Source organism: Nycticebus coucang, chromosome 14 (assembly GCF_027406575.1).
Source record: "Nycticebus coucang isolate mNycCou1 chromosome 14, mNycCou1.pri, whole genome shotgun sequence".
NCBI classification, from domain to species: domain Eukaryota; kingdom Metazoa; phylum Chordata; class Mammalia; order Primates; family Lorisidae; genus Nycticebus; species Nycticebus coucang.
Window position 1 is genome coordinate 29525150 of NC_069793.1, and position 19282 is coordinate 29544431.

Genomic DNA, 19282 nt, shown 5'->3' on the forward strand with positions numbered 1-19282 from the left:
TAGCCACCTATTCTCAGAGATCTGAAGTTTTCCTCATCGGACTTTTAAGTCTGTAAAATGAAAGGTCCCTGCCAGCATCTCTGCCTGAACTATTTCCTCCCAAATTGCATACGTTTAAAGCTTCTCCTTGAGCTGTGAGAAGACCAGTGATCTAAAGACTATGTACAAGAACACAGTAGTCAAGGACAAACCTAGAGGGTGAGCCGTGGGGAAATTATTGGAAGCTGAAGAAAGTAGGTAAGAAAGAAAAAAAAATGGAATGCACATGAACTTGGTCTATCAAATATGCTTTTATCTGGCCCCCAGTTAAAAGGAGAACTCACACGTTAAGCACCATGCCACATGGGCAGGCCTGCGCTGGGATCAACAACTGGCTGGCACTATTGGTTATTTCTACTGACAGTTCTGGGTCCCAGTGGACAATATCCTCCAAGAAGTTGGTGGCAAGTGGCCAGGGTGTCAAGAGGGTTCTCCTTGACACTCCTGGAGCTGCCTTTTAGAATAGTTGGAGGTACAGAATGTTCTCTTGCTGGTCATTGAAATCAGCATCACTTGGCTAATGTTGTTTTTGTTACATGTTATTCATCATCTAATAATGCTGAAGCCTGAGAAAGGTCAGTGTCACTGGAACGAGTCCCCAGAGCTATTCATGAGACTAGCAAAAAATAACTTCTGATTTCCCCCTTCCTTTCAGGCGTCATCCTGGGGGCAGTGTGTGGAGGGCTTCTTCGCTTGGCGTCTCCCCTCCACCCTGATGTGGTTATGTTAATAGCCTTCCCGGGAGATATACTCATGAGGATGCTAAAAATGCTCATTCTCCCTCTGATCATCTCCAGCTTAATCACAGGTGAGGCCACCTCCCTGGTGCCCTGCTAACGTGGGTCCTACTCATGCTCTGGCTTTGCCATAGTCTGGATTGACCACAGAATCTCAAGTCAGTTGAGTGAACGCAGTCACCTGTGTCATTTCACTTCTGAGCTTTGGTGTTCCTGTCTCTAAAATGGGGATAATCAACAACACTAAAGAAAAAAGGGCTTCCCATTTCTTGGTCTGTCTCTCTAACAGCCGAAGATGAAACGGAAACACAGCTCCCCGCTTCTTACAAGTGATGATATATCTCTAGAGATTTTAATTTTTGATGTATACTCTTATCAATTCTCTAAATTATAGTTTTTTCAAAAACTGATAAAGGTAATACATGGAAAAGGAAACTATTTTTACTGTGTAATCGGACATAGAGAAAGGTTGGCACTCCAAATAAATGCAAGACTAGAAATGAAAGCCCTCTGTGTTTTTCACAACATGGCTACCCAGGTGGCCTGATGTGTGGTATGATGCTCATTTATTTTTGACTAAAAGAATTAACTATTTTATTTGGAAAACTTTTTATCCTCCTCCATGAGCATACACTGGTAGATTTCTCCTTACCAAATAATGTCACTCAAATAGGTATAAATTGGTATCGTTTAGAGACTAAGGTCTGAGTTAAGGGTAGAAAGCTGGGCTGTGGTCCACATTTGAGTGCTAATCTGCAAAGTGACCTTGAGAAGTTGCCCCTCTGGACTGACCATTTCGTGAAGAAAGTGAGGCTCCAGTAATCTGAAGACATTTGGATGCTAAACCTCGTTGTCACACAGACTTAGCAGGTGACCCCAGTGACCTGAACTGCTGGGACTCAGGCACCTGGGGGGCTCAGCAGAATCTTGTAATCCAGCCCTAGATCGAAACTGTGCTTTTACCTTAAATGTTCCCTTCCAAACAAGGAAGAATGTCCTCTGTGCCTATGTAACAGACTATACGTTAGCCAGCCTGGTCAGGAAACTAGCTCCCAGTGGCTAGAATTAGACTTCAAGTTGAAAAGAAAGTAGGTCATACATGGGTCAGCTTAATTCAGAGACGTTCACATCAATAACTTCCTCCCCCATGGCCAAAAAGGCCTGGTCTCCAGAAAGCAGGTCAATCTCTCCAGCTAGTAAAAGCAAGAACTGAAACCAGGAAGTGGACAGACTGAAGAAACAACTGGAAAAAAAAAAACCCCGATGGAGGCTGGAGTTTTTGTAAGTTGCTTGGAATTTCCTCTAACCTCCCTCAGTACAGATGAAGCACCAAGGCGTTCCCTAATCCCCACAGGAAGCTGGGAACTATGGGTATTCACACCTTGTTCAGAGAAGGAGAGGGTTGCGCTCACTCAGTACCCTTAGACTCCTGTTTTCAATTATTACCAATATATTCAGAAGACATTTTGAGGATGACATGAGAGCAGCTAGCCTTTTAGTTTTCCAAGTGAGAACACCAAAAAAAGATAATAAACAAGTCAAAAAACTAGCATGTACCAGCACCATAACATCATAAAAGAAAGGACACCTTACGATCAAAAAAGTAAAGAAGACGTAATCTCAGAATTATAATAATAAGGAACTCGCTAACGTAGATTGACGAAAAAGTTGTCACAGACTGTAAACTCTGAAATGTAGTAACTCTCCCCAGTTCTTTAGAATCTTGAAAATGCCTTTAGAAAATGGAATTACAAATTGTGAGAGTGACCCAAAATACTCAGAATTGTCAGCCCTCTATCTGAGGTTCACACATCTGTGGGTTCAACCAACTGCAGGTAGAAAATATTCGGGGGAGAAAAAAAGCCTGATAGAAAAAATATACAACAGTAAAAATAATACATGGTCTGACAGACAATTAAGTTCCTGAACTCATCCTAGAAAAAGTGCTACATACCTCATTGCTGAATATCACTACAGTCACCAGATGGCCACAGGGAATACTTTGAAGTGATATTCAGCAATGAGGTATGTAGGACTTTTTTTAGGGTGACTTTGCAAACTTAATTATCTGTCAGACCTTGCACAAATTTTAAGATACAGTATAATACCTATTTACATAGTATTTGCATTTTATTAGGTATTATAATCTAGAGATGATTAAAGTATATGGGAAGATTTGTGTTGGTTATATGCAAATATACCATTTTATATAAGGGACTTGAAGGGGTGCTGGAACCAATCCCCCCTGAACACCAGGGAAGACTACATAGTAGGAAGTTAAGCTAACAATTAATGCACTTGAGTAATATGAGGGCATGGGCTGTAGATACGTGGAGATGGGTCATTAACACAAACGGAATTCATCCATCTGAATTTCTTTCAATCCAGGGTTATCAGGCCTGGATGCTAAAGCCAGTGGCCGCTTAGGTACAAGAGCCATGGTGTATTACATGTCTACGACCATCATTGCAGCTGTGCTGGGGGTCATCCTGGTCCTGGCTATCCACCCAGGGGATCCCAAACTCAAGAAACAGCTGGGGCCTGGGACGAAGAATGATGAAGTGTCCAGCCTAGATGCCTTCCTGGACCTTATTCGAAATCTCTTCCCTGAAAACCTTGTTCAAGCTTGTTTTCAACAGGTAACCCAAAGTTTTGATGTTTCCCCTTCCCTAGTCGAAGTTGTAATGGTAATAAGTTAGAGACTATTTCAACATATCAACTCTGGGCAGCAGTTTTCTTAAGATTTAATTATCTTAGTCTAGGGCCAGGGTTTGTATGAGGTGGTCTGGGGCAGGATTTGGGGATTGGAATCTTGAGGTTTTTGTTTCTTTACAACTCCCCCGCCCTTTTTTTATAGCTCACTTAATATCTAATTCTCTGAATCTTCTCTCTCTCTCTCTTTTTTTTTTTTTGAGACAAAGTCTTAGTATGTCGCCCTCAATAGAGTGCTGTGGTGTCAAAGCTCACAGCAACCTCAAACTCTTGGTCTTAAGCAATTCTCTTGTCTTAGCCTCCAAGTAGCTGGGACTACAGGCACCCACCACAACACCTGGCTATTTGTTGTTTTTTTTTTTTTTTGTAGTTGTCATTGTTGTTAAGCTGGCCCAGGCCGGGTTCAAACCCGCCAGCCTTGGTACATATGGCTGGCACCATAACCACTGGAGACACGGAGCCATCTCTTTTTTTCCTGTATCTCTTCTTTTCCTTTTTGTACCTGTCTCTGAGTCCTCCCCTGGCACATCATCAGCCTTGCCCACAACCCTCTAGAGCAGTGGTTCTCAACCTTCCTAATGCCGTGGCCCTTTAATATAGTTCCTGTGGGTCGCGACCCACACATTGAGAACTGCTGCTCTAGAGTACCCAGTGATTCTCAAACTTGGCAATGCAGCAAAAACACATGTGATGCTTTTAAAAAATACAAATTCCCTGTAGAATCAGAATCCCCAAGATGGATCTGGGACTTTTTTAAATTGTGGAAGTCATATATGCAGATTATGAAAAGTTTAAGTTGTATGGATGCACGTTAAGTAAAAATCAGAAGCCCCCACTCCCCTTCTCTCCAACTACTCATTTTGAGGATTGTGTCTCCTCTCATTTATGTTCTTTGCCACATATGCATGTGTGCATCATACTTACGAGAATTCATCTCCAGGGAATTACATGCCATGTTGCACTGGCTTTCTCATTTTAGAGTCAGCACTGTCTTTTTTTCAGTGACTGTACAGTGTTTCTAAAGGATACATTTCTAGAAGTGAAAATGTCCTGGCAAAAAGTTTTATATTTTGAATTTGCTGGATGCTGCAAAATTACAGCCCACAATTTGTAGAATTGTGTATTCCATACCAACTGTGTATTTACTTTTTAAAACTTGTGATTTTTGAAAATGGATGATTCTGCTGAGGGGAACCACTGAGTTAGCTGCCTGTCACTAGCCTGTTTTCTAGTCCCGAGGCTTAGGATAGTGCACACATCCCAATAACCTGGGTGGGAACTAAGCTAGAATCGAGGAGCCTCCTTCCACCATTTCCAGGGAGTCCCAGAAGACTGAAGTTGGGAAATAGGTAGAAGAAAAATCTGCATTCCCAGCTGGTCCTGAAAAGCCGATGTCAGCTGTTGAGCTCGATTTGCTCTGGGTTGGGATAGCTTCTCTGATTTTAAGTGCCATTTTGCTGGCACACATACCATGACCCGATATTGAAGAAAATCATTTCAGGCAGGGGAAGCCCGGGAGTGAACAGAAGCAGGCTGCAGAGGGGGGTGGCCTTCAGCCTGCCTCTGTGTGATGCACTCATCCTCAGCCAGCCTGCTGAGAAAGAGAATTGACTTGCTCTGGAGTGACAGGCACAATTGGGCACTGAGTCTATTCTTAGCATTTTGGAAAGAGTGCTCTGGAACTATAGCTGCCAGAACCTGGGCTGGTGGAAGATAGGGTAGGGGGCCCATAGGAGGGCCTGGGAAAGGCCGATTTGGGCTCCATCCTGTCCCAGTCATGGCCATACTCTGTGTAAGAAGGAGACACCTGTCATCATCTCAGTCCAGATGGCAGAACCAAGAAGCAGGCAGCCTCCCAGTGCTGCTGCTGTGGTCCTTGGGCATGCTTTTGTGGGGTCAGCCATCCTCACACTCAGTGACCTCTCTGATTGATGGGCAATCTTTGCATATAGCTGCCCACAGCAAGGGGAACTATCTGTGACACTGGCATGGAGACCTGAGCCATTCCCTGCCCCACCCAGCCCTGACCCTAACCCTCCACTGCCAAAATTCCTATGAGGACTGAGCCTTAGTCTCTAGGTCCTTTGGGGCAGCGGTTCTCAACCTGTAGGTCGTGACCCACAGGAACTGTATTAAAGGGCCACAGCATTAGGAAGGATGAGAACACTGCTTTGGGGTGATGCAATCTGAGGAATAATACTGTAGAGTCCTGGACCTCAGTGTGAGGGAGGGTGCAGAGACATTAAGCCTGGTAAGGAGGGCTTCAAGAGAACTTGAGGAGAGGAAACTTATATGAAAGGATGTGACATTCCCAGTCACAAAGGGCACCCGAGAGGTGTTGTCTGTGTCCATGAAGTACAGCTGGAAGTGATTTAAAATCACCTCTCTCAAGTGGAGGGGGCTTCCTGACCAGTGTTACAAATACAGATGTAAAGGGGAAGGTGAGCTGTCACCAGAGCAGAGCTGCAGCCTCCCCTAAGGTGGCAGGACCTGGCTTGCCCAAGGCAGGTCCCTGCATCTTTGAGAGCAGGGAGGTCCCCTGTTTGCTGTTTAGGGCTGAGTCTAAACCAAGGTAAGGCTTCCAAGAGAGTCATTGGCTATAATGTGTGGCCTGACAGCATTAAATCAAGCCCCATCATTGAGACCACACATACCCTTTTTTCCAGAAAATTCAGTGATCTGTGTACATTCACTCAGCCAATACTTGCATGCCTGACTGGCTGCCAGGCTGTCTGCCTTGCATGAGGAGGCCGCAGGGCTTGAGATGAACAAGGTCTCTGCCCCAGGCAGCTCACTTACCTTCAAGGGGAGGGAGCCAGACCACCACAAACACCAGGGAAGCATGCCAGGGACGCGGACATTAACATGGGCACACACTGAGAGCAGGACGGTGGGCTGGGTCGTAACTAGGGGAGATGCTGGAGCTGAGATCTTAGGGCAGCAGAACAAGCTAGGTCTGGGGAAGAGCCATCTTGACCGAGGGACAGACTCAGAAGTACTTAGTGTGTTCAGAGAAGAGAAAGGAGGTGCGATGAGGCCAAAGTAGGTGTGTCAGCAGTGGAGGAAGGCGAAACTCAGCCCAAGCAGGACCCGGGCAGATTTGGGTTTCTAAATTAACAGAGTTTTAGGCAGGAAGATGACTGTTTTTCTATATTAAACCTGGCAGCTGTTTATATAGAGGGGGCTTAGGTAGCCACTTACCTATAGCATGTAGATAGATCAGAAGTAAGGTAAGTGGGTCGGTCAGGAGGCTTTGCAGATTTTAAGGTGAGAGATGATGGTGGCTTGTGCTTGGGTTGACTGGAGTTGGCACCTAGTATGGTTTGAATGTCAGTCCTCTCCAAAACTCATGCTGAAATGTAGTTGTCATTGTAACAGTATTAAGAAGTGGGACCTTTACAGGATGATTAGGCCATGAGCTATTGTGGGTGGGGTTTGTGCTGCTATCACAGAGCTAGTTTGGCCCCTCTTGCTCTCTCTTTGCCCTTCAGCCTGCTGCCATGCGATGCTGCAGCAAGAATGCCCTCACTAGACACTGGCACCGTCACCTTGGACTTCCCAGCCTCTGGAACTGTGGAAACATAAATTTCTGTTTATTATAAATTACCCAGTCTTAGGTATTCTGTGATAGCAGCATAACATGGAACTGCCCAACCCAAATACGTTCTGTGAATCCAGAACTCGGGGAGAGAACTAGGCCCAAGTTGCAGCGTTCAAGTCTCAGCTTCAACTTAGGTCACTGGCCTGTGCTATTTGGAGGCTGGATTTTGGACTCAAACATGTCACCTTTATGAAGCAGTCACTAGGTTCTCCGTAGGAGTCACTAGGTTCTCCCTCCCTCACTGTCCCTGATCAGACCCTCACTCCACACACAAGAGGGCCAGCTCCCCACAGAGCCAAGTTCCAAGCAGGGTGTAGGGTGTGTGTGTGTCCTTGGCCAGCCCCCTCCCTTACTGTCCCTGCCTCAGCAACTAACTAGCAAGCTTCCCTGGGTTAGTCACTCAGCCCTGTGAGCCTTAAGGGGCTACTGTTGTTGACATAAGAGATAATATATGTAATACCTAAAGTACCTGGCCTCCAACGTGATCCTTCCGCCACCATTTTTTTAGTCCTATGACCTCCTTTTAACTCAAGCTGTGGCTTCCTTAGCTTTCTCAGGATAGGGCTTGGATCTCCTTTTCTTTCCTGGGAATGTGACTCTGTTGTTTATAGAAAGTTTCCTTCTGATCACTCCTACATTCTCTCTTTACACCAGTGTTGCCCGGGTGAAGGGGCCAGGGAGCTGCCTGTCCTCCCTGGGCGCAAGAATACATGGCCAGGCCAGAGCAGAGAGCACCTACCTCCCCTCAGGGAACGCTGGCCTCCCTCCTGCCCCACTGCAGACAGCTGGTCAGTTCAGCATTGCTTACTAGTGAGCCCAGAGTGGTGAGGCCGGGTCCGTGTAGTTTAACATACAGCACAGACAGAGGAAATAACGCAATAGAGGTCAGGTCATCTGAGTTGAAGTCCCAGTTCTTCCAATAACTCTATGACATCCAACAAGTCACGTGACTTCCCCATGCATCCTCTTCCGTATCTATTCAGGGCCCAGCCATCTGTTACCCACAATGGGCCAGTACTGACATTCTAGGATTCTGCATTGAGTTTTATTTTAGTGCCTCTGGAGGTGGTATTTTTTGGAGCTCAAATGTGGATTTTTATAGCACTCTGCATGTAGGGTGCCTGGCACCTTTAAAAATAGGACCATTCCCACGAATGTCGAGGAATAGCATGAGAGGTTCCTCAGGAGCCATCTGCACAGAGATGCCTGGGGAACATCGAGCAAGGCTTGGCATCATGGCCCAGAAGGAGAGGGTGTCCTCCTACCTTTCATTTGGAGCTGAAATATGAGCAAATGCTCTTGCCATGAACGTCTGGTGGCAGCTGGCACATTTGGTGCCCGGATGGAGATTCCCAGCAGAGCCTGGCTCAAGAAGGACCCAAACTCTTTAATGCAGCTTGTGATGACTCTGCCTAATAGGAATCAGGCAGAGGAAAGCAGCTAGATCACGAGGGGCTGGTCTGACCCCTGCTGAGGCTCTCTTCTGCCTACTCCTGCCCAAACCCGGGACTCATCACAAAGGGCTTGGAGGGCCATTGAACTCGGTTTCACAATTGCGAAGAGCATCCGGATTAGACATTTGATATATCCTTGAACTACAATTATGAGAATGAAAGAAAAAGATGTCTATCCCCCAATTTTAAGCTTTCGTCTTATTATTGGACCACGCTTCTTATAATACACTTACAAAGTAATTTTTAAACATAATTATCTGTGCTTAGCATTATTGTACCTCACTGCATGTGTGTAATAAAACATCACTTTATTAAACATAAACCTATTAAAAATTTTCAAATTTTCATAACCCTGTTTTGGCATTTCTTAATTATTGTTAACATATTGGGAACCTTAACATATATCGAGTGGACAAACTTTTCATTTATTTATTTATTTTACCTTTCAGATCATAGCTCAACCTTATGCTTTTTTTCTCCTCACTGCATTAGATTCAAACAGTGACGAAGAGAGTCTCGGTGGCACCTTCGTCAGACGAGGAGGCCAATGCGACCAGCACAGTTGTCTCTCTGTTGAATGAGACCATGACTGAGGCTCCCGAGGAGACGACGATGGTTATCAAGAAGGGCCTGGAGTTTAAGGACGGCATGAATGTCCTAGGTAGGCTAGGAGGCCGCCTAGGGTTCATCCCCAGGGAAGTTTCAGGCTCCCTGACAATGCCCAACCTCTCCCGCACGCCTTCCCAGACACAGTACCTCCTCTGTCCTCCAGGGGGAGCAGGAATTCTCTCTGGGGAGCAGCTGGACGGTCCCTGAGCATGAGCGCTGAGCGATTAAGGGAGAGGAAGGGGACAAAGATCACCAGGAAATGGGAACTCAGGGGACTGACTGTCGCTGGGCACGGTCCCGACTCTGCCACAACGTTGGCAAGTCCCTTTCTCTGACTCTCCAGGTTGTTAAGTGACACATCATTTCTTTTGTTTCTTAAGTATTTTTTGACTGCCCTTGTACACCTGTGCTATGCTGGGCGTGGGGGCTAGACCACCCCAGCCTTCACAGTCTGAAAACAAATTCAGTGCCACCAGGAGGGTAAAGTTTTAGGGCAGGTGCCAGAGGGACTTTAGAGATGATTTTGTTTAACTTTCTGGGATCCCAAGAAGCCCTTTCCTTGAGCCCACTGCCTTCTTAACATGCCATCGACAGGTAGGTGCCATCCCAGAGGTAGGTGTCACCCCAGAAGTAGGTGCCATCCCAGAGGTAGGTGTCATCCCAGAGGTAGGTGCCATCCCAGAGGTAGGTGTCACCCCAGAGGTAGGTGTCACCCCAGAGGTAAGTGCCACCCCAGAGGTCGGTGTCACCCCAGAGGTAGGTGTCACCCCAGAGGTAAGTGCCACCCCAGAGGTAGGTGCCTCCCCAGAGGTAGGTGCCATCCCAGAGGTAGATGCTACCCCACAGGTAGGTGCCATCTCAGAGGTAGGTGTCATCCCAGAGGTAAGTGCCACCCCAGAGGTAGGTGCCTCCCCAGAGGTAGGTGTCACCCCAGAGGTAGGTGTCACCCCAGAGGTAAGTGCCACCCCAGAGGTAGGTGCCTCCCCAGAGGTAGGTGTCACCCCAGAGGTAGGTGCCATCTCAGAGGTAGATGCTACCCCAGAGGTAGGTGCCATCCCAGAGGTAAGTGCCACCCCAGAAGTAAGTGCCACCCCAGAGGTAGGTGCCTCCCCAGCGGTAGGTATCACCTCAGAGGTAGGTGCCATTCCAGAGGTTCTTTGGTCTGCAGTTGGGCAGACCTGAGTTAGAATCCTATATGGACCACTTACTGATTCTATGACCTTAGTCCAGTTGATCCACTCCTCTGAGCCTCACTTGTAAAATGGACATGGATTGACATCTGTTTCATAGGTCACTGTGAGGATTAAACAAGATCATGCATAGAGCATGTGCCATGTGCTCAGTCATAGAGCTGTAGTCATTACAAAAGAGCTGAGGGGCTGCATAGAAAAACACCCCCACCCTGGGACAGAGATTTCCATCATGTGAGTGGCTCCAGATTGCTCAGTTTCCCCCCACCATGGGTCTATTTCTCTCCCATCCACCATCAGAACAGCATCCCCAAGGCAAGAAACAGGACATTTAGACAAGACCTAGGAGGAATGGGGACTCTGGAAGAATGATGTCTGACTCTCCAGATGAGAGTTCTAAGAGCTCAGGTGACAGCTGTTTAGAAATGGATTAGCTCAGTGGCTTCTCCATCTTCTGTCATCCAAAATACCAAATGCCCTGTCTTCTTAGCTGGGTGGCCAGATAAAATACAAGCTATCCAGTTAAATTTGAATTTTTGGTAAATAAAAAATAATTTTTTAGTCTGTGTCCCAAATATTTCACAGGACATACTAATATTAAAAAAAAAATTCATTGTTGATCTGCAATTCCAAAAGCAATTGAGTGTCCTGTTGGTTCTCCATTTAGTATCCCCTACTCTTTACCCACCCAGAATAGTGGACAGAAAGAGGTAGAGGGAACAGGACCACCCAGTTAGCAGAAGGGGATCTTTCTTTCTTTTTTTTTTTTTTTTCATGTTTTAAATTTATTTATTTTTGGATGGAGGGGGAGGGAAAGAAGTGGCCCATACCTCAAAGAAATCATAACTGTGTACTCTGCATAATGCAAGGGTACATGCCAAATCTATTAAGAGTAGAGTATAAATGTCCTAAAGGGGCTCGATCTTTGTTATTTGGCTTGACAGGAAGCAGGCTGCATAAGTGAAAGTGAGGAAAGAGATAAGCTAACTAGGTTGCCAGGCAATGGAAAATCAATAAACATTACTAGTAATCAATGAGTGGGAGGTGAGAGGCAGAAGGTTTTGGGAAAGTCCTCGGCATCCACTGCAGAGCAGCTCTTCTCCCTGACTACCCAGGTATCTGTGACCCAATCAGGACCTTCCCAATTCCCCCCTGGTTCATTAGGTTGGTCATAACTGAAGACTCTACAACTTTGTTTTCTTCAGCCTCTGGAGGAGGTTGTAGCCATGAGTAAGGGGGCCAAGGCTCTGGAGTGAATAATTCAAAGACCTTCCTGGTTGGTTCCAGAGTCTTGGTGGATTCTGGGAAGTCACATGACCTTGGGCTGTCCTGGGGAGTTTCAACACAACTCACTACTCTCTCGACCCCAGCAACGAAGTCTAAGGGGGCTTTATTCAAATGGAACACCCCCGTTCCAATGAGAGATTTCAATTAGGCAGTGTTTACAGAGGGAAATAACCAGATGAATGTGGGTTTCCATCCAACTGCAGATCAAGGCTCTGGAAAGCTGAGGGAAGTTAGATTGTTGAGAAACTTCCAATTTACAAATCATGGCGAAATAAGGTTCTTTCCATGATCTTCCAAGGGCAGAGAGGGTGGCTTTTTTTTTCGGCTTTGTGTTTCTGTCTTCCTGTTTTGGGCTTTGGAAAGTCCCCAGGATTAAACACTGCAAAAAAGTGAAGACACAACCCTGGCTCTGGCCTTCCACTACCTTAGGGACTGGCTTCTCTCCTAAGAAAAACCCTCTAAAACCAATTCTGGATTCTACCCTAATCCCAACTGCTGAAATCAACTCCAATTGCTCCTTTAAATGTCTATCTCCTGTACTCACAGATATGACCAGTTTCTGCTGACCCCTAGGGGAGCACTTTCATTCTAGTTCTTTGTGACCTTGACAGCTTGTACATTTCCCTCAAAATTTCTAAATGGAAGTAACCAAGTAACCTCAGCTATTCTCAGCCAGAATATTCAGCTTGATTCTTTTTCACCAGCCACCTTGCAAACTCTTCTCCATGGGCTTAAAAAAAGGACTCATAGTGAAAATTGATTTCATATATTACTACAGAACCGGACCACTCTGTCCTGGCTCTAATCCTCACTAAACTTTTCTCTTTCCTGTGCCAAAAACTCACTTAAGAAGTCACTCATCAAGCTTTCTGGCTGAGAGCTACAAGGGAAGATATTAAATACCAAATATTAACAGTCCTGAGTGCAAGTGCTAGATTCTTTTTGCTAAAGGTGGAAAAAATTCAGCAAAGGGTAGTTAAATAATCTGGGGTGATATATGCTTCATGTAGAGACGTTAGTGGGGTAGGTAAATAGATAAAAAGTTAAAGGTTCATAGAGAAAGAATTCCTTTCTAAGAGAATCAAATCATAATGCTATCATTTACCTGATATAGGTCAAGAATCCAGGTATATCTAGACATAATAGGAAATGGGATACAATTGGAAGGAACTGGACGTTAGGTCTGCCAAAGTGGGATAGGGCAAGGTGGAGAAAAGATGGGAGGGGGAGGGAAGAGAAGTGGCCCATACTTCAAAGAAAATGGCAGGTGGGCAAGCAAAGTCCTATAGCCACAGGTATCACTACGTTGCTTTATGGTCCATACAAGTAGTTAGAATTGGGGCCCCAAGACTGGCAATAGCTGGTCAGGGTTCAGGCAGCTATAGTGATGGGCACTTGTTATAGACAGCTAGTCTCTCGGTGGGCTGGGGTGGGACACTGAGAGTGGAGGGTGGATAGGGCTAACTGGCACAGTGGGGAGAGAAAAGCCAGGCTTGGCCTTGGACAAACTAAAGTATAGGGCAGACCCTGGGCATTGGGGATGAGACAAAGCTACACAGAAATAAGGCCCAATGTTGGGTACTGGAGCTACTCCAAGATCCAGTACAGTCTGATGCTATTGTTAAGGAGGTGGGAACCGAGCTCTTCAGATGCTTCTTGCCTGTGGTTGGAAGGATTGATGAGGAGTCTGGGGCACTGGAGCAGGGCTGAACCTAGATAAAAATTAAGGATGTCAAGTGAAGGAAAAAGAGGGCCCGAGGGGCTAGGATCTTGCAAAGACTGACAGTGAAATCCATGTTGTCTTTATGATCCTGAAAAAAATGTAAATAAAATTTAAAAGAGAGCATTCTTACCATTTTGACCAGAAACGAATTATGTCAAATTCACAAATAATGGGTTAAATTCAAACAAACTGGGTAAACTGCAATTACCCTACTTCTTTTAGATTTCTGACTGTTTTCTGTTTGATTTCTCCACATTCCTCCTCCCTCTCATGTTAGGTATGTAGCAATCCAAAAAAAAAAAAAAAAAAGATTCACGTTTAGGATTTTCCTGGAGTGAAACACAGAGGCTATGCATTAATTTGGGATAACACCAAACAATGTAGATATAACCCCAACAAAGACCGTATGGACTAATTGGTCTCTGCTATTCCAATATTAGCTCAAAAGTTCCCATGGTAATGCCCAAGTCCCAACAAGCCTTTCTAAGCCTTGTTAATCTGTGTAATGATGGAATCTACTTACACATGGTTTCATATGATTTCGTAAGTGAGGGGAGAAAGAAGAGAAATTAGTTTAGAAATGAAAATGAATTAATTTTCTTCAAGGAATTGACACTACTTAACGTTTAACTCACTCATGTGGAAAATGTTAAGGAAAGCCGGAATTGTCAAGGGAAAAGTTACTTTCAATGTGAAATAAAACACCTTTTTCTTTTAATGCCTAGTTTGTGGGCATTAAAACAAGCCTCTATATTCAGGAATCGTAAAGAATGAGGGAAAAAAAGAACACATACTTCATGATTTCCTTCTGTGTACTGTGATTCACCCAACAGGTCTGATAGGGTTTTTCATTGCTTTTGGCATTGCCATGGGGAAGATGGGTGAGCAGGCCAAGCTGATGGTGGAATTCTTCAACATTTTGAATGAGATCGTAATGAAGTTAGTGATCATGATCATGTGGTAAGTGGGCTTGTTCTTACTTCCTCTTTGGGGGGGATATGAGAAGGTGTTGGGGTCCCTAGAGGTTACCGGAGCTTTTCAAGCAAGAAAGAGTGGGCAGGGACTAATCAAACAGCACTCCAGAAAGGCTTTGAGAAAGGGATGAAAATCTCTTTCTTGGTGCTACCCTTAGAAACAGGGTTAGCAAGTTATAGCCCTTGGCCAAATTTGCCATCTCACTGTAGAGCCATTAAGAACGGGTTTTTTGTTTTTGTATGTCTGTCTTAGTTCAGGCTGCTGTAACAAAGAACCATTGACTGGGTGGCTTATAAACAACACAGATGTATTTCTTATAGTTCTGGAAGCAGAAGCCCAAGATCAGGGTGCTAGTATGGTCATGTTCTCGTGAGGGCCTCTTCTGGGTTGCAGGTGGCTGACCTCCAGTTAGAAAGAGAGCTAGAAAGCCTTCTGGGGTCTCTTTTAGAAGGGCTATACCAAAATGTCTTAGATTGGGTAATTTATAAATAATAGAAATGTATTGTTTACCATTCTAGAGGCAGACAAGTCAAAGATCAAGGTGCTACTAGATTTGGTGTCTGGTGAGGGCCCATTCTTTGTAGATGGCTCCTACTTGTGTGTCCTCACATGGGGGGCAAAAAGGCTCCATCAAGCCTCTTTTATTAAAAGCACTAATTCTAATCACCACCCAGATGGCCCACCTGTTAACACCAGTACATTTGAAACATATGCATTTGCAGTGGAGGTGGGGGTGGGGGCACAAATATTCAGTCCATTACAATGACTAAAAACCCAAATTCAAAAGAAGAATAATATTCCATGATACATAAAAGTTACATGAAATTCACATTCAGAGCCAATAAATAAAGTTTTATTGAAACAGAGTCATGCCCATTTGTTTACATACTGCTTGTGGCTGATTTCATATTACAATGGCAAAGTTTTTTAATTTAATTTAATTTAATTTTATTTTGTAGAGACAGAGTCTCACTTTACTGCCTTTGGTAGAGTGCCGTGGTGTCACACGGCTCACAGCAACCTCCAGCTCTTGGGCTTATGTGATTCTCTTGCCTCAGCCTCCCGAGCAGCTGGGACTACAGGCACCGGCCACAACGACCGGCTATTTTTTTGTTGTTGTAGTTTGGCTGGGGCTGGGTTTGAACCCACCACCCTCGGCATATTGGGCCGGCGCCCTACTCACTGAGCCACAGGCGCCGCCCTACAATGGCAAAGTTTAACAGTTGCCACCGAGTCTATATAGCCCCAAAACCTATATTTACTGTCTGGATCTTTATATAAAAAAAGTTTGCTGATCCTTGCACTGGAAGAAAAGAAAGAGACAATGTTTGAAAACCAATCAGCAGGACTGAAGGTATTAGAGTCACAAGATGAAAAGCAGATACCAGGGACATGGTGTGACCCAGGCAGTGGAGGGGAACTGCTGTTCCAAGATTCTGGTGTCCAAAAGCAATGTCTTAGACATGAGTTACTCATGTAGAAGAGAAAACAGGTCGTTAGGTCATTTTGCACACGAAAATGAAATTCCAAGGATATATAAACTGTAAGTGATTTTGGAAATCTGGTCTTATGGGGGTTTATAGAGAAAACCAAGACTTGGTTTATTAAAAGGATTTGTTCTGTAAAATTTGTATTCAGTCAAAAGGCCACACTCAAAGATCAAGAAAGCCATGTGTGTGGCTCCAAGGCTGGAGGTTCCCTGCCCCTCTTGATACTTTTAACATCATGATCATTATTATCATAAAAGCTGTCATTTATTGATTTCCTTTTACCCGTGAAGAGCCATGATAGGTGCTTAATACCTATCAAATGTAATTCCAACAACCTTGCAAAGATGGTGTTATTATTCCCATTTTAAAATTCAACTGAGGCTCATTGAAGGTGAATTAACTGGCCTAAGATTATAGCCAGGAAAATGAAAAACTGGACTTCATATTGGTATTAAAATCCCTGATTGCAGAAGCAAGGTATTTTTTTGTTGTTATTTGAGTCATCTAAGCAATTTTGTCTCCACTTTATTTCCTATGTGTTTACAGTCAGTGGTTCTATAATCTATGTAGCCCAGGGATCCTAAGTCTCCACATTCTTCCCCATTAAGGAAGCTTCAGTGCTTGGAACCTTCTGGTGTCCTTTATTATCAGACAGGAAGCTTTTTCTATGTTTGTTTCAGACTCCTAGGATGGTCCTGCATGTCTGCTTAGAAAGAAATGAAACCAGTGTCAGCCCAGGTCACATCGGTGTTCTGTTTCCCCAGGAACTCTGGGTTATGTATTTCCCATCTCTGCATGTTCCAGGCCTACCCACCTTCTCCCTGCTCCTCCTCTGATGTGTCGCCACTTTTGTCTGGGTGTTTTCCTTTGAAATCCCAGCTGCTTTTCATCTTCGTCTTTGTCCTGCCTTTCACCCCACCTCATAAGGGCAAAAATCTGTCCTTGACTTCTTTTTTATCTCCACAGAATCAACCACAGTGATGTGCCTGTAGCCAGTTCTTACTGGAATGAGTAGGGTAGCTGAAAGCTTCAGGATTTCAGGAACCAGATTTAAGACACCTGGGTCATTCAGATTATTGTTTTATGATGCTTTTAAAACACAGAAAGGATGCTAGTAAAATAATATGTTCTCTTTTATTATTATACCAATTCTTCAGCTTCCTAGGCAATGTTAGATTTCTGGATGTTTCTTTTGTATGAAGATTTAAGGTAACATGGTGGTGTAAAAAATATATTTTTAAGACCTTCGGATCCATCGGATTTAATAAATGATAATACATAAAGCAGAATAGGTCTCTTGCTTAAATGTTAGGATCTTCCCTGTATCTTAGAACATCTAGCAGGTGTGCATCCTCACTCCAAGTGTGCAGCCCACGTTTCTGTAATGCAATGCCAGGGACGCGGGCCATATATGCAGCTTCCTTCCTAGAGTCATTTCTACCGAACCCTTACAGGAAATGGAAGCTTCTAGAAAATCAGATAATACGTTGGGATAAATTACAGCAGCCTCCTTTCTCCCCAGGCAATGGATGGTGGTGCAGATTAAACAGTTTCCTGTTCATGGAAAAATAAAACTCCTGAAGATTTAGCATCATGTCCAAGAGCTGAAGAGCCACTGTGAGGCAGGAATAAGACCCGTGGAATGAGTCATTCCCGCACCTGCTGGTTCCCCATCCAGGCACAGGGTCAGGAAGATGCTGGATGACATGGGATGCTAATTCCATGCGTGGCTTTCATTTTTCAGCCAACACCTTAGCATCAGCATTTGCTAAGAGTGTGTGTATGCAGGGTCTGGGTAAAACAGTCAAGCACTTTTTTACTGATCCCACCCCCCAAGCTGAAATCATCAAAATTCCTTTGCATTTTTTCTATGTAGTAGTGAGAATAGTAATAATAGCAAAATATAACACTTAGAAGATTCTAATAATTATAATTGCTAAATTATAACTTAGATATTACATGCTTACCATATGCTCAGCACTATTTCAATTACTATCCATATAGTAACCCATTCATTACCAAGGATGTGTAAGAAATTTACCAAATTCCTGCTCTACGCTTACTATTATTCCAATGACTTTACTTGCTTTAACTCATTTCTTCTTCATGATAGTACCTAACAAAGTAGGTGCTCTCGTTACTCATTTTCCAGATGAGAAAACTAAGCACAGAGGTTGCCTTGCTCAGTGTGGGCAGCTGTACGGAGGAGTAGTGGTATCTGAGTCAGTTTCTCTCTGACTTTAGACTCGATCAAATCCAGGCTTCTTCTATTACAAGGCGTATGGCTGCAGGCAGGTTAGATACTCTCTAAGCCTCCGGTATCCTCTCTATAAAATGGGATAATTGTCGAATCCATGTCATAGAGTTGCTGTGAGAATTCAGTAAGATTGTGATTAATAGTCACCATGCCTTTCCTATGTGCTGGGAACTGTCTGAGCATTTTACTTGAATTAGTATTATAACTATTTGTTATTATCATTACTATTGTCATTTCAAGCCCTAGCCTTTGTATCTCTGTGTTCACGAATTCCTTAAGAAGCTTGAAAAACTCTTAATTCTGGAGTGATTTTCATATCCTCATTTTCTAATAAAGTTCTTTAAAACTTTTTTTTTCAAAATCTGAAAAACTTAAACAGAAACCAAAACTTTTCATAATCTCACATCATTAAAAACATAAGGTGAGAAGTAAACTCTCTGCCTGCCCTTCTAATTCTCCATTCCAGTAAAGCACCATCCATCCACATCATAAAAGAAAAAATCCCGTGATGTTTGTTAAAGCATGATAAAGCAGACTTTATTCAGAACCACTGCAATAAGAATAAAGTCCACAAACAGGAATGAAATTTTGCAGAGGGTGAGAGAAATTGGGCTCAGCTCTGAATATAGCATGAGCAAGTGGAAATATATAGCCATAGAGTGGGATCTTGGGGTGTCATTGAATGGAAAATTACAAAGAGGAAACATCAGGGGTAAGAGAGTTTCTGTGTAAACTGACCTAACAGCCTTTTTGCTGCAAATAGGCCAGGGGGATGGTGGAGGATGAGGAACCCAATGTGGGGATCTGAATGGAGACCAGATTTTGAGGGTGGGGATTCTTGCTAAACTGATTAGCAAGGTTCTTTCCTAAAAATGGATTTTATAAGAAAGTGTCCAGATGGGCCCAAGAGAAGGTTCCAGAGCCTCACTAAAGTTTAGTCAAGCAAAGGCTCTTTTGTCAACCCATCCATTCTTTCCTTCAATACATATTCTATTGTGTGATGGTCATGATTTTAGCCACTGGGGATACAGTGGTGGAATAAGACAGGGAAAGGTTTGTGGCCTGGTGGAGCTTGTATTCTAGGGAGAGGAGAGAGGAAAACAAAAGGGAGCAAAAAGAATTCAGATAGTAGTAAGCCCCAGGGCTGGGGGTAGAGACGGGCGGTGCTGGGTTGGTGACCACACAGAGCTGTCTGGAAAGTTGACTTT

General features: G+C 44.2%; 1 protein-coding gene across 4 annotated transcripts in view; it reads left to right on the forward strand.

Moving 5' to 3' along the window:
* Positions 1–19282, forward strand: part of SLC1A2 (solute carrier family 1 member 2) — a 161355-nt gene that overhangs the window by 99550 nt on the left and 42523 nt on the right. For all 4 annotated transcript variants that reach the window (XM_053560074.1, XM_053560078.1, XM_053560076.1 and 1 more), the window contains 4 exons: positions 695–847; positions 3165–3415; positions 9036–9204; positions 14186–14312. In XM_053560074.1, coding sequence (XP_053416049.1) covers positions 695–847; positions 3165–3415; positions 9036–9204; positions 14186–14312 — 700 coding nt within the window. The remainder of the gene's footprint in view (positions 1–694; positions 848–3164; positions 3416–9035; positions 9205–14185; positions 14313–19282) is intronic.